Source organism: Maniola hyperantus, chromosome 16, assembly GCF_902806685.2.
Source record: "Maniola hyperantus chromosome 16, iAphHyp1.2, whole genome shotgun sequence".
Lineage (NCBI taxonomy): Eukaryota > Metazoa > Arthropoda > Insecta > Lepidoptera > Nymphalidae > Maniola > Maniola hyperantus.
The window spans coordinates 5,650,053-5,666,899 of NC_048551.1; the positions used below are offsets into that span (position 1 = coordinate 5,650,053).

General features: G+C 38.1%; 1 protein-coding gene across 3 annotated transcripts in view; it reads left to right on the plus strand.

The window, feature by feature from the left end:
- Window positions 1-16,847, plus strand: part of ASPP (Ankyrin-repeat, SH3-domain, and Proline-rich-region containing Protein) — a 302,304-nt gene that overhangs the window by 143,357 nt on the left and 142,100 nt on the right. For all 3 annotated transcript variants that reach the window (XM_069503952.1, XM_069503953.1, XM_069503954.1), the window contains one exon: window positions 2,143-2,201. In XM_069503952.1, coding sequence (XP_069360053.1) covers window positions 2,143-2,201 — 59 coding nt within the window. The remainder of the gene's footprint in view (window positions 1-2,142; window positions 2,202-16,847) is intronic.

Below are 16,847 nucleotides of genomic sequence, written 5' to 3' on the forward strand. Positions count from 1 at the left end.
CAACCATTCAGAAGATCTTGCATGAAGCGCTAGGTGTGAGAAAGCTAGTTTGCCGTTGGATACCGCATCTGCTTTCCGACGATCACAAGGCGGCCCGCGTCAGATGGTGTAAGAAAACTCTGCAAAGGTTCAACCGAGGAGAGTCAAATCACGTCTACGACATCATCAGTGGTGACGAATCTTGGATCTATGCTTACGATCCTGATTCCAAACAACAATCTACAATCTGGGTCTTTCAAGACGAGCCAAAGCCGACTAAAGTTGTTCGTTCTCGAAGCACTTCAAAGAAGATGGTGGCCACGTTCGTTGGAAAAACCGGCTATGTTGCCACTATTGCACTTGAAGATCGTAGAACGGTTAACGCAGAGTGGTATACCACAGTTTGATTACCACAAGTCATCGCTGAACTTCGAAAATCTAACTCAAAGCGACGCATCATCCTGCACCACGACAACGCAAGCTCACACAGGGCTCGTCAAACGATTGAGTATTTGAAGCAGGAAAAAGTAGAAATACTTGACCATCCTCCATACAGTCCTGACCTAAGCCCTAACAATTTCTTTACATTTCCTAAAATTAAGAAAAGTCTTCGTGGTCAAAGGTTCCAGTCCGGTGAAGAAGCAGTCGACGCTTTCAAGGCAGCTATTTTGAACACCCGCACTTTAGAGTGGAATAAATGTTATAATAACTGGTTTGAGCGAATGGAAAAGTGTATTAAGCTACGTGGTGAATACTTTGAAAAACAATAAAAAGTACTATAAGGTTCTAGTTGTGTTTTTTTCTTCAAACGACAAAACTTAAAAGGCATGCCTCGTAGGTGTCAACAAGTATAGTAAGTATTATTATAAATGTCAGTAAACTTCTTTAAAAAGCTTTCTTTGGGTCAAGTAGCACTAACGTCAAAAGTAAAGTAAAGAATCCGGTGTTAATTTCAGAATTAATGTTGGTATCTTCTAAAAAATTAATCCGATGTAAGGTTATAATTTATAAGGCATAGAGTTTAGTGAGGTTAAATAGTAAAGTATGCATTTCACAGATTCAGATAAAAAAGTTAATCAGTTTTAATTTAAGTTCTCATTTAATCCGTACAAATTAACAAACGAGTCTATTAATTTGTTTCGATTCATCGGGTAAAAGGCGTTGATTGCATGCGGGTTCAATATTCGCTATTGATGTGCATTCGAGGCAGCTATTGAAAGAATGAAAACGCGTCTGGAGTGTGATTGGCGGAAAATTGAATTTCGTTCATTCCATGTAAAACAAAATTTCACTGAAGTTTGGTGGAAATATAACTACAGTACGCGGCCAAAAGTGATGAAAGAGATATCAGATTTGTAGAGCACTATCTCGGTCGTTGAGGCCGACAAAACGTCATATGGGTATGAGTGACAGAGACAACGCTCTACAAAGATGAAATGTCATTCTGAAGGCCGATGTTCATCACTTTCGGCCTCGTACTGTGCAAGCTCTAGACGATCACATAGATACACTAACCTTTTTATTTTTGGGCTGACTCTTATATTTTAACTAACCATTTTTTAACCCATCTTAAAAATAATTGGTTTCAACCACAGCGTACGTCAAATCTATAAGTATTTAAGAGTGATTTATTTTTTGACTTCAAACTTAATATAATATCATCTTGATAAGAATGAATATTATTGAAACACGAATCAGGGTTTAGTCGACACCAAAAAAACGCGAAGCGTATTCAACAAGTCAGTATTCATATTTCCATGCTTAAGGTTAAATGTAAAAGTTTGATACAAAGTTAACAAACCCTGATTTGTGCATCTAATTTTACTTGATGGTCAATTTTAATGGTAACCTAATGTAACTTTGACCGCCCGTCATGCAGCTGTCACTTAAACAAAGAATATAAAATTAATTAATTAATTAATTTAAGTTACTGATAATGGGGCCGATTCTCTTGTACACAATCTCTAAACGTAACTAAATTAACAGGTCTAAATCTAATGCTATCCTTTTCCGCGAGCAACATTATGAAAGGGATAGCAATAGATTTAGACGTGCCATTTTAGTTTAGTTTAGAGATTGTGTACAACGGAATTAGCCACATTGTAGGTTGACAATTTTATTTAGGTTATACAGTTTTTACAATGAATGCTGTCTTCTTTTCAGAGACGGGGAGCACGGATAAGAGCAATGGTATGAAGGAACCGGGATCCCCTGAGGAATTGGTAAGTGAATTGACTATAGTTAGTTACCTATCTATTTATAGGTAGGTACAGTGAATTTTTGTTTTTTCTATTTTATAAATGGATATGATCATAGGATATATTTTTGTAACAAACTAGGCTGGTAATAGCCTTATTAGTTTCCACTCTAGAAGAAAAGCTACAACAATAAATATTAGGGTAAAAATGTTTGTATTTCGATAGGTATATTTGAGCGAGACCAATAATTAATCTATGATTTATTATGACTCGTAAATTCTAACACTGATACCTATTGATGGACAACACAAAGCTTTCAATTTCTATTTCAGTAATTGCATTATTTCCAACTTCAAAAATGTCGATCTTGCACGCCAATTTTCTTCCCTTATTTCCTTCCCTTAGACCTAATATGCTTAAGACGTTAAGCAATGATTGTCTTAATTTTGGAAAGGTTTATCCCGCGCCCGCATAAGATACGGTATTGTAATCCCATCGGTGATGTTGCCACACTGCTCGATTGATCTTCGGGGAAATTCTCCGATGTTAACAGGAATTTAGAAATCAAAGGCTTTTGTGAGTGAATTGCGTCACGGGAAGTCTGATTGGCTTATATTTTTATTTCTTCTTTCCGCTTTACATAGTACGCCTTTTGTATTGAGCTAAAAGAGATGAATAGTTTCATACCACCTTGGGCTCGTGTTGAAATATCTATGTATTTATTTACTTACCTACTATATCTATAGATAATTATATAGTATAACATTATATATATATATATATAAAGAAAAGTTGACTGACTGACTGACCGACTGACTTACTTATCAACCCACAGAAGTCGCGCGCATAAGCTAGTAAATAATAATCTGTATATATAAAATTCAAAGTCCTGACTGACTGACTGACTGACATATATATCAATGCACAGCCTAAACCGCTGGTCCTAAAGACATGAAATTTGGAGGGTCTATTCTTTGTAAAGAGTAAGTATCCACTAAGAAAGGATTTTTCGAAATTCCACCCCTAAGTGGGTTAAATGGGGGATGGAAGTTTGTATTCGAAAGTCCGTCATTTGTCAAGTTATTTGCATGAAAATTGGTATTTGGGTTTTCGATTACAAATGAAGAAATACGTGTTTCAGGATTTTTGGAAAATTCGCCCATAAGGTTGGTAAAAGGGGATGAAAGTTTGTATGGGACAGTTTTGATTATTGATATTATTAACTTGAAATTTGTAAAGTAGGTAGGTTTTTTCTTGAGGTTAGGTGTCAGCTAAGAAACGACTATGAGAAAATCCTTCCCCCCCCCCCCCCCCCTAAAGGGATGAAATGGGGGTTGGAAGGTTATATGTGTTATTCGGAGAGATAAGACGACAAAATGCGTAGACAAAATTTTCTCGTGGGCCGCATGTTAGCCCTACTGGTCGTAATTTGTGTGTCTTGAACTTTATTGGTTGCAGATCTCAATAGTTAGCATTATAGGTATTGGCATTCCTAAGACGGTTTGCGGATGATAGATGGCAATTGATTCCTCGTTGTGTTCGCGTTAAACCGTCATTCATGCTGGCTGCATGCCGGGTTGACATTATCGGAAATTAATCGCATTTGCTTTGGATAGTTATCTCTCCATACCATGTCTGTACAATATGTTATCTCATATCAGTCTGTAATTAATCGGTAAGCCGGTCAGCTGGTAGTTAGTCATATTAACACGTTCTGTTCTGCCTATTCAAAATTCTGAACCAAATAATATTGAGTTTAAACGATTGAATATTGTTTTTTTACATAAAATTAGTCGAATTCAAGATTTTTAATTCCATTTATTTATTTCAGCTTGAGTATGTGTATTGTATAATTTTCATGTTTTGAAATTTAAACAACGACCACTGCTATTTTGTCACAGAAATTACTTTTCGTTTCCATCCCACTTCACCCACGTCTCTTGGGAACTCTTTGAATTTCCGGGATAAAAAGTAGTTAACGTCCGTCTTCGGGATGCAAACTATATCTGTACCAAATTTTGTCTCGATCGATTAAGCAGTTGGGCCGTGAAAACGGATTGATAGACAGACACACTGTCGCATTTATAATACTACAAGCTGATGCCTGCGACTTCGTCCGCGTGGAATTAAGTCTTTAAAAATCCCATGGGAACTCTTTAATTTGCCGGGATAAAAAGCGGCCTATGTCACTCTTCAGGTCTTTAACTAAGTATATCCATGCAAAAAATCACGTCGATCCGTTGCTCCGGTGGGACGTGATTGAAGGACTAACCAACAAACCAATAAACCAATAAACCAACAAACAAACACACTTTCGCATTTATAATATGGATGGATATGGATGTATAAAACAACTTCAATAAGCAATAAGTAGATATAGCAATAATATCCATCCATATGTAGGCCTGTTAACTTTTTCATTTCCCTAATGTTATCATCAATACAACAGACACGGGCGTCGATTACATTCTCGTAGGTAGGTATATCTAGTGACGGGTAGGTACTGCGATGACCCTTCGATGATAAATGACCGACCTAAATGTTGGTTATATTGGAGTTTAATTGTTATTGTTGACTGTTGGTATCACTGACTGAAATTGATGACACCTAATCTATTATACCATCATAGGTGCTGTAGCTTTTTAGGGTTCCGTACCTCAAAAGGAAAAACGGAACCCTTATAGGATCACTTTGTTGTCTGTCTGTCCGTCTCCCTGTCAAGAAACCTACAGGGTACTTCCTGTTGACCTAGAATCATGAAATTTGGCAGGTAGGTACATCTTATAACTGACATTTGGAGGAAAATCTTAAAACCGTGAATTTAGGGTTAGATCACACAAAAAAAAATTGTGGTCATGAACTTAGTATTTGTGAAAGTAGTGTAGTAGTAGTAGTGAAATTAGTATTTTCAACTATCGAAGTGAGATAACTATATCAAGTGGGGTATCATAGAAAAGAGCTATAGTTGTACATTCTAAAACAGAATTTTATTTATTTTAAGACATAATAGTTTTGATTTATCGTGCAAAATGTCGATAAAAATACGATTGTAATACAGAACCCTCAGTTCGCACTTGATACAATTAGCTACTTATCCATACTAATATTATAAATGCGAAAGTGTGTCTGTCTGTCTGTCTGTCTGCTAGCCTTTCACGGCCTAACCGTTCAATCGATTTTGACGAAATTTGGTACAGAGATAGATTGCGTCGCGGGGAAGGACATAGGCTACTTTTTATCCCGGAAAATCAAAGAGTTCCCACGGGATTTTTTAAACATAAATCCACGCGTACGAAGTCGCGGGCATCAGCTAGTTATATTAATATCCTTTTTAAGAGAATAAGTTTACCAATTCAGCGATAAATATTTACAACAGACACGATCCAAGTTCCAAATGGAATCGAAACAGCAATGAGCAGATGAGATGTGCATACATTTTCAATGATAGAGTACAGGGAGACGGCTTTAGGGTGAATATTGTGCTTCCATTGTTAATGTACACGGTACGATACAATGAAATGCAGTTCGTCGCAAACATTCGATGTTTGCGAACTGTCCATTTCAGAGTATGTTTATTCAAACGTTACGGGATGCGGGATGCCTTAATTTGAATTGTAAACAATATTTGTATATCTACCTCGGCCAGATTATACAACTCGGTAGAAACAACTACGACAAGGAAGCTGACAGAAGAATTCAGCTTGGCTGGGCAGCATTTTCAAAGCTACGATAGGTCTTCGAATCGTCGATACCGCAAAGCCTTAAGACTAAGGTCTTCAATGAGTGTGTCCTACCTGTGATGACGTATGGAGCGGAAACGTGGACACTGGCAGTTGGCCTCGTCCACAAACCAAAAGTCGCTCAGCGCGCTATGGAGCGAGCTATGTTGGGTATCCCTTTCAGGGATAAAATCCGGAACGAGGAAATTCGCAGAAGAACAAAAGTGACCGACATAGCTCAAAGGATTAGCAAGCTGAAGTGCCAATGGGCAGGTCATGTCTGTCGCAAAACCGACGGCCGATGGGGCAGACGTGTTCAGGAGTGGAAACCGCGTACCGGTAAGCGCAGTGTGGAACGACCTCCAACCCGCTGGACCGATGACTTGAAGAAGGTAGTGAAGAGCGGATGGATGAGGAAGGCGGAGGACCGTGTTTGGTGGCGCGCTCTTGGAAAGGCCTAAGTTCAGCAGTGGACGCAAACAGGCTGATGGATTGGATTGGATTGGATTTGTATATCATCAGGTAATACTCTTTCATATTCCTCCTACATCACTTCCCCACCAGGTGATATTGCAGTCAAGGGCTAACTTGTATCTGAATAAGAAAAAAAACAATGTTTCTTTAAGCCCAAATTAGATGGTTAATTTTTCGAGATATTTGATTTCATTTTCGAGGTTTCATCGATCAGTCATCGAAAGTGAACCGTCTAAACACCGTCCGTTCATCGTTCACAGGCGATGTGCTCCCGCTAGGAAACTGGAAAGCGCTCGATTGCTTTCACACTTTATCGTTCATCAATGAGACTGACTGAGACAGATAATGTGTGCCCTGCGCATCGTTCATCGTACATCGCAAAAATGAACGATGAACGGAGCACTGTCAAATTTCGACTCGTTCTTGTGACCGCACCGGTGACAGATTTTTGTCCTGTGTTTCAATTTCCTGAAATAATATCATTCAAAAACCAGCCGGAAAATAATGTAAGGAATAAATAAAAAACCTACTGTCGTATTTTTGCGACATTTTTTTGCACGATAAATCGAAAACTATTATGCGTAAAAATAAATAAAAATTTATTTTAGAACCGACAGGTAAATCCTTTTCATATGAGATACCTACCCCACTTGGTTTAGTACCTAATCTTACTTCCAAAAAGTTGAAAATACTTACTAATTATTTGTTTATGAACATATTTTTGTAGTGTAACCACAAATTCTCGGTTTTCAGATTTTTCCCTATACCTACTTTTTCTATAAGGTCTACCTACCTTCCCCATTTCATGATTGTAGGTCAACGAGAAGTAACCTATGGGTTTTCTTACAGACATGACAGATAGGTAGACGCACAGACGGAGAGACGGACAGACAGACAACAAAGTGATTCTACAAGGGTTCCTTTTTCCTTTTGAGGTACGGAACCCTAAAAATTATTAAAAATCTAATCTAAATATATAAAAGAAAACGGTGACTGATTGACTGACTGACTGACTGACTGATTGACTGACTGATCTATCAACGCACAACTCAAACTACTGGACGGATCGGGCTGAAATTTGGCATGCTGATAGCTATTGTGACGTACGCATCTGCTAAGGAAGGATTTTTAAAAATTCTACCCCTAAGGGGGTGAAATAGGGGTTTGAAATTTGTTTAGTCCACGCGGACGAAGTCGCGAGCATAAGCTAGTCTGTTACTAAGGATCTACTAATCTATTAAAAATCTATCTCTTTTTATTAATAACTAGATTTTAAATACCACGAAAATGCTTTAAATCTTTTGAGGAAAATGATATTGCGTTAAGGCGACTTTTATTACGTTTTATTAGTACCTACTCTGCGACTTCGTCCATTTGCCCTGTAATTTTGTTTGTTGATTTACGAGTAGGTAGCCAGCAGAAAATTGTTTACTGGATACTTAAATTGTCTTTAGCGGCTGTAAATAGGATGATTACGTGCAAATTGAATACTCGAGATCAAAGGTGTGACGTCGTTACTTGTTAGATGCTAAAGAGACAGAATGGAAACATTCAGTTTGACTTCTCATTGGTAACATAACAACTATAAAGACAGCGATTTATACTATGTGGTTTGAGGCATACGACCGCGACGCGTGACTTCACTTTATTCAGTTTGTATAAATGTTACGGGCAAAAAAATATCTGTATACTCTTTTGGAATTGTATACTAGGTATTGCATAGAATCACTGAATCATATGAATTTCCGGTAACATATTTATCGGCCTATCTATCCACGGAGAGAAGTTAGTGTACCTATAAGGCTCTCTCTGTTACGTTGCCCCATACAAATGACAAAGACAAAAACTCAGCGGACGTTAACTATTTAGAATGTTTTTGATAACATGTTTGTGATTGGTTGGCCACTCAAAGTGGTTAACAACCACTGAGTTTTTTGCCTTAGGCTGAGATCTATAGAGCGCACTTTGACTTTGCTCAGACTTAAGATTGAGTTAAAACGAGACAGATTTATGTGAGAGATATAGCTCTGTCTCTTTTTAACTTTGTCTTAAGTCTAAGCAGTCTAAGCAAAGTCAGAGTGCGCTTAGAGAGCCCTATAAACTTCTCTCCATGGATAGAGTAGATATAGACTGTTGCTGGTATGGTATATAATAATTAATTATGTCCTAGCCTAGGCAGCTGATACTTTTTCTGTAACGGGCTTAACTGATGGAAATAGAATCTGGGATATTTTGTTTGTGATAACTGTGATCGTATCACTACACCGGAAAGGTCTAAAAAAAGTAATAGCTGCCATTTGGACGATGTCCAAAAGTTGTATAGAGTCTCATAAATTGAGAACACTGGACATGGTCGTTTGATCTTGCCTTTGATATATGGAATACTTACCTATGGTGATTTTGTTCTAAAATATAGGAAGTAGGCGATAATCAGGCGTGAAAAGATTCATAAGAACCAGCATAACCGTGACAGCTCAATGCGTTGCGAAGCTGAAATGGCAATGGCTAGCTTGTAGCTGCTAGGCAATGGCTAGGCCACATAGTTCGAAAAACCGATAGACGTTGGGGTTCCAAAATGCTAGAACCTCCTACTAGAAGTGCAGCGTTGGCAGACTATCCCTCGCGTCCGTATAAAAAGGAGCCCCGGGAAAGAGCCATCGAGCAAGTAGGTACCGAACGGATGCCCTCCCGCGCTTCGGCCCATATAACCGCAAGGTTGATGGGGTCATGGGAGGTGGTGGGTTGGCCCTATCCGTCCATATACTGTACCATACGCTACTTAGACATAAAGTGGATAGAAAAAGCTGTGATACCTAGTGCTTAGACTTCCGCCTCCTATATGGGGGGTCGGGAGTTCGATCTCGGGCACGCACCCCTAACTTAGCTTTAAGCATTAACACCTCTAAGTTATGTGCGTTTTAAGAAATTAAATATCACGCTTTAGAGGTGAAGGAAAGCATCGTGAGGAAACCTGCATTCCTGAGAGTTTTCCATAATGCTCTCAAAGGTGTGTGAAGTCAGCCAATCCGCACATGGCCAGCGTGGTAGACTATGGCCAAACATTTCTCATTCTGAGAGGAGGCCCGTTCTCAGTAGTGAACTGGCGATGGGTTGATCATGATGATGATTGTTATTTACCAACGTATATATGAGTTGCTACTCCGCTTCTTAAAATCTGAACAAATTGAAAATCACTCTTACAAAAGCTTATTTGGTCAATCACACTATAATTTTATTACGAAACATTAAAATTAATGACACATGAAACCAATTTTGTCCCATGCGACAAAAAATAAACCCGTTGGCGGAACAAGTAAAAGCTTTATCGTAAAAGTACACTGGCGATTTTTTGTCTCGTCGTCGCCTTTTTCATACTGCCGTGCCGCAATCATACAACAAAATATGCTGTGGATTGTGGAAGTCGGTTAAAATTAGCTGTGTTAACCTAGCTAGTGTCTGGACACGTAAATTACACCTTTTCGGAGCTATGTGCGTTTTAAGTAGGTAAGTAGGTAATTAAGAATAACAATAACTTATTATCTTTTTAACAAACATGTAGTGTGCTTTAACGGTGAAGGAAAATATTGTGAGGAAACCTGCATGCTTGAGAGTTCTCCATAAAGTTCTCAGAAGTGTGTGAAGTTTGCAAATCCGCACTTGGCCGCTATGGCCAAAACCCTTCTCATTCTGAGAGGAGACTGCGGCGATGCGTTGATCATGATGTATGTCTATGGTGTGGGTCTACTCTATGTTCGGAGTAAACATCGTATAACGGTGTTTGCGACCCCGATAGTGTCACACGCGCTAAACTCTGAGATGTTGACTGATACCTGAGGGCATTAGGCCTACTTTTTACGCGGCTGGCTTGTTATGTGCTATACCACAGTTAGAAGAATTATATCCCGCTATAGCAGCCTAAAAATAGCAAGCCCTACATAGCACCGAACGTATTAATTATCTACAGGCAATAACGGTATGGCGCGACGTCGTGGGTGTTTCTGTCTGTTTTCTAAGAACCCATGACGGTATAATACCTATTTTATGACATGATGAGATGAAGCCCGCGACTTCGTCCTCATGGATTTATGTTTTCGAAAACCCGTGGAAAATCTTTGATTTTCAGAGATAAAAAATGTTCTATGTCCATTTCCAGGATCTAAATACAATTTTACAATAAAACCTAATTGTTTTAGGCATAGATAATGGCGAGAGACATAGATATATTATGGTTTAGTTATAGATCTAGAACAACAAAGAATATAGAATATGTAAGAAACGTAATACGTTTGTTTCTCCATACAAACGTATTACGCCTATTATTTGTTAGTTCTATAACTTGTATAGTTTCTTTGCTGTTGTAGATCTATAACTAAGCCATATATCGATTTATCTTTTCATTATCTATGTCCTAAAATATTTAATATAGTAAAATAGTATTTATCTCAAAAGTTACGGCCCTTGAACAACTCGGTTTTAGGGCAAATTTTGAGGCCGCTTTGTGCGTAAATAACAACACAACAAACACGAAATTGGGAATTGGATTGTGAAACAAACAGAAAATTGGAAAATTAACAGCTTCATGTCACTTTACTTCATAATCATTTCAAATGTCGTTAGTTTGTGAAAAAAATGTTTTATTTTGCCAAAAATAGGCGCAATTCCAAACATCGATAGGCAATTTTCACTTTTCTGTTTTTGACAAAAAATCTTGTATCTTGAGCAAAATTCATTCACCCGGCCTCTCTCAGGATGAGGTTCGGTTAGAGGGAAAGGGCGATGTGCACAGAACTATGTCTCCATCATCTGTGGAAACAGCAATATTTTAGGCTCCACCTGCCAACGAGTTATCACTTCGATGAAGCTGGCTCTTAACAGATTATATATACCTAAGCCTCAAGGCTAGCTTGTAAATAGTTTGTTTTAATATTTTATAAAATAATATGAATATCGTTATATAGATAGATTCCATTTCTTATAAAATATATTATACCTAGGCGATGAAAGAAATAAATGGCTTTCATCTCGCAAGGTAAAATCTATCATTTATTATGAAATACACCGACGGAATCAATATCAAAATAGGTTAACCAATTGACCGCTAACGACACCAGACGCCGCCATCGCGCGGTATCAAGTGAATCAATAAACTGTTGGAATCTCGATCATCAATCAAACACGAGTGGACCCTTTGAGCCCATAAAAACCCATGACACAATGTAGTGTACATATTTATGAAGCTTCCGAATGATCTGCCACTGATGGCCCTCCATTCATCAGTGTAAGCCAGTTTCGATAGATACGCGAAAGAACTTTGCTTGTTCCTTCATTACTTTGGAGATTAGGTTGGGTGGAGAATGCGTAACTAAAATGTTTCTTATCGCCTACTTTTGCATTCAAAACGGACAAACGTCTGACCATTTAAAAGAATTAGTAATGAGCAGCAAGACTAAATAAAGTTAGCTTTAGTTTGAGTGTAAAAATAAAAAACAGGATACAAGTGGTAAATACTTCTAAGACTGTTAAGAATTTTTTTATTAGGGTATTGTTGAGACATCCAAAAATAAGTTCCAGACTAATTTCAGGGTCCAGTATTCAAAATTCAAATCCAAAAATATTTATTTCATGCGTTGGCTGTCTTATGGCTCTTATGATATTAACCGCCGTTCCGTAAAGACTTCATCATCATCATCATGATCAACCCATTACCGGCTCACTACAGAGCACGGGTCTCCCTCTCTGAGAGGGGGTTTGGCCATAGTCTACCACGCTGGCCATGTGCGGATTGGTAGACTTCACACACCTTTGAGAACATTATGGAGAACTCTCAGGCATGCAGGTTTCCTCACGATGTTTTCCTTCACCGTTAAAGCAAGTGATATTTAATTACTTAAAACGCACATAACTCCGAAAAGTTAGAGGCGTGCCCGGGATCGAACCCCTGACCTCCGATTAGAAGGCGGACGTCCTACTAGGCTATCACAGCTCTGTAAAGACTTACTGAAAAGAGCTGGTAAGTTACTCTTTTCAATAGGCTATGACATGCCCGTTCTTCATTCGCATTCGATCGAGGTGTGAAAGTTTCTGAACTGCGGGAAACAACCATCCACACGATTTGCACACGAGTGAAGAGCAGGTTTTACCATATATGTATCAATGTCAAATCATTAAACCCACTAGTGCTTATGCACCACAATGCAACCTCAGTGACGTCTGGATTTCAAACGGGTCGTTCATTAGTATCTAAGTGGTGGCTCTGATTTATTTGGTTCCAAAGCTGTGAAAAATTTTGTTCGCTTGGGCATATCTTGTCATTTATATCGATGTCCGGTAGTCACCAATTCGGAAGAAATATTCGGGCTTATGTCGTAGCCGTAGTACTGTTTTTACGAACGCGACGCTTTCGTATTACCTCGGATCCAGAGAACGTAAGCAATATCCAAATTCAATCCAAGTTTTTTGTACTTACCCGCTCTTACGTTCTTACATTCCCCGGTGGATTTTTATCCGATTTAAATTGTAATTGGTGCAAATGGCGTGCGAAAGTAGAGATGCGTGAAGCGCCGCTCGCGTGTCCAGACAATATTGAAGAATTCACCCGGCAACCTGAATTTTGTATGCTACTGTCTGGAAGCTGATGTGTCGGCATTTAAATTGCCCGGTCACTAATTAAAGAGAGCACGCAACGATGGTATTTGGTACCATTACCGCCGTTTTGCTGGCGAAATTTCTGTCCTTAAGGGTTGGTTAGACACAACGCGTGATGGTTACGTTTTCAGCTCGGCTTCTAGAACTTTTTACTATTTATAACGGCTTCTAGAAGTTGTAAGTAATACAATAATAACTCTATAGAAGCGTCAGATTTTGCTCCGTATGTTCGTTCTCGGCAGTACGCGGCAGAAAGTAATGTACATCGACCTTTAGAAGGAGATACCAGATTTGTAGAGCATTGTCTCTGTCGTTGAGACCGACAAAACGTCATATAGGTATGAGTGACAGAGACAACGCTCTACAAAGCCGAAATGTTATTCTAAAGGCCGATGTACATTATTTTCTGCCGCGTACTGTACAGGCATTCGAGAGTTCAGTTTGACAGCTACAGTGTGTATGATGGCAAACACCTTAGTTAACACTATTTCGGTATTGGCTAAAATACACTGTTACAGCAAGAATATCATCTCTCTCTCTGCGTGTGTGACGTCCAGCCGTGCTGGGCGAGATTACTTGTTGCTGTCTCCAGTAGTCACGCGTTGCGTCTGTCCAAGGCTTTATTTGGTCGGTTATCTTAAGAAAATATCAGGACAAGGTAATCAAATTATATGAGGACGAGGTGAATGTGGAGTAATTATATTATTCGTCTCAGTGTCATAATACATATAACTTACTTATTTTTTGTGTTTCGAATGTAATTACTCGTAATTACGTAATTACTTTTACTTGTCCGTTATTTTTTCTTTCAATTCGATTTGTTTATTGCCAGATTGAAAAGGTACTAACCAGTTTTATATCTGCTAATTCTAACAAGTAAAATATGAATACTTCAGGAACAATTCCCTTCAAATTAATTGGTTGTCGTCGAACAAATATTTCATTATAGAGAATAACAGGTTTAATACCTACCTTTTATAATAATTAAACCCTTCCTTTATGAAATACGAGTCTGGACCCTAAAGTATTAATTGTTATCTTAGAAGGGAATACCTTAAATGGGTATTAACATTCAAAGATCTTGGGTATAAAATAAACTTATATCTACTCTGCTTATAAGTAGATAATTATAGTAAACTAATGAAAATACATTTTGTGTTAATTTAAAGGCGAATTTCAATATTTTGATAATGTAGGTATAGGTTCCTACCTATATAGAAGGTATTCTACTCGGTTTATTTAATCCTGATGCTTTTGTAAATTTAGCTAGCCATTTTCATCTTCCCTTTCTAATGAATACTTACACGAATTAATGAAATACCTATGCTTTATGTACACTACAATTACGTTTATCAGGTTTTCAGTTTTATGTAGGAATCGATACCTCTGTCAGAAATCTGAAATTCTGCCTTTATTGTGCTTATACTAACACTGGAGTTCTTAGTCAAGATAGGGGCTTCTTTAGAGGACAATTCAAATGTCATGTGTTATATTTAACTTTTATGCAATGCATTAAGGTTGTGTATGACACATACTGTCTGAATCGTCCTTTAAAGTTGCCTAGGGGCTTCTCTAGATGACGATTGACGAGATTGACTACCAACGATCTAACCCACGATCTTGTAATTAAGTCTTACTTATCTGTTTTAGATATGTAACTTTGAACAGCACCCTATACAATTGGCAGTAAGATCAACTCCAAAGCTGGATTCAAATACTTGTGATGTCTTAAACTCAACTTTAGTATATTTGAATATGAAACGGGAATTAGAAATAACGAAATTTGAGCAAATGTTTGCTTTGACATTGTGATTTTTCCTATTACTCAGGTATGTGTGCGCAAACACGGATTGTTTGGCTATCGCGTGATGTATGTAGGCTGTTACGGCGGGATTTGGTTAACGCTTTTGAAGCAAATATTTGATTTTTGGTTAAAGACGTAATAATATACCGTATAGAAATAATTTTATACTTCGCTCATTTTTTTGTGTTAGGTACCATTTTAATAAGTGTTAAAGGTTTTATATAGGGTACCTAATAAATAAAATGAAAAGGAGCTATCGATTATATTATAAAGGAAATAATATACGGTTACTAAAAGATAGAGAATATATATATAGAGAAGCACAAAATAATTAGGTACAATAGCTATAACAAAGGTATCGAAAAACTCCAAATAGGCAACGCTCATGTCATTCGTGAAAAGTGAAAACAAATTCGTACAGTACGCGGCCGAAAGTGATGTACATCGACCTTTAGAAGGAGATAGCAAATTTGTACATCACTGTATCAGTCGTTGAGACCGACAAAACGTCATATAGGTATGAGTGACAGAGACAACGCTCTACAAAGGCCGATGTACATCACTTTCGGCCGCGTACTGTACGCTTGTGTGAGTAACCTGTATGCGCATGCAGCCAGACAGATAGAATACTAGCGCGGTATTTACGCACCTTTGGGTAAAACGACACCTACAGGCTACAAGTATGCTTCAAAATTACCAGTCTGCAGAAGTCGTTGAGCTACAATAAATATGTAGTTCGAGAGGCACTCATTTCAGTACCTACTCTAAAATTATAAGGACATTGGCACCAGATATAAAGTAATTACCTAATTTTCTTCACTTGATAATATTCATGATGGTTTTCCGTTCTAAAATAAACCTTATATCTAGAGTTTTAGGAGTAATGCTAGTTATATTAGATGGATGCTGAGTGCTCAGACAGTTTAGAGTTGTTGCAGATGTTTTGGCAAGCCACCAAGTGACGAAGTTCGAGACAAGGTCGCGGTTACAGTGCCATAAAATGTACAAGTATCTCTACAATTTTATTATGGTTTGTTATTAGTAGGTATTATAATATATCTAAATATATAAAAGAAAAAGATGACTGACTGACTGACTGATCTATCAACGCACAGCTCAAACTACTGGACGCATCGGGCTGAAATTTGGCATGTAGATAGCTATTATGACGTGGGCATCCGCTAAGAAAGGATTTTTAAAAATTCAACCTTTAAGGGGGTGAAATAGGAGTTTGAAATTTGTGTAGTCCACGCGGACGAAGTCCTTTTATAAAGCTGTGATAGCCTAATGGTTAGGCCGTCCGCCTCCTAATCATCAGAAAACATCTGAGGAAACCTGTATGCCTGTAATTCCTCCATAATGTGCTCAAAGGTGTGTGAAGTCTGGCAAATCCGCACTTGGCCAGCGTGGTAGACTAAGGCCAAAACCATTCTCACTCTGAGAGGAGACGCGTCCTCTGTAGTGAGCCGCGGTGGGTTGATCTGATGATGATAAATGTTCTTCAGACCTGCTTTTGCATATTTTTAGGATTACGTACCTCAAAAGGAAATGGAACAATTTAGGATCACTTCGCTGTCTGTCTATCTGTCTGTCTGTCCATCTGTCGTGTCTGTCAAGAAAACCTACTTCCCGTTGAGCTACCATCATGAAATTTGGTAGGTAAGTCTTATAGCACAAGTAAAGGAAAAATCCGAAAAACCTAAATTTGTGGTTACTTATCTCTGTACCAAACTTCTTCAGAATCGGTTAAATTTACGGCTTGTGAAAAGGTAATATACCTACTGTGAAAAATAGATACAAATACAAAATATAGAAAGATAGATATCACCTAAATAGATTATTATGGTTATTTTGCTAACACAAGCTTATACACACGTAGATGTTACGGTATACCTACAATAAAAATGACTATGTACCAAGAAAACCGATTTCTCTTTTATTCTAGAGATCAAAAAACATGAATGGGTGATTCAGCGGATGTCATCGAGCGAAAGAAAATAGGAAATATACGCGAAGTTATTATATGCG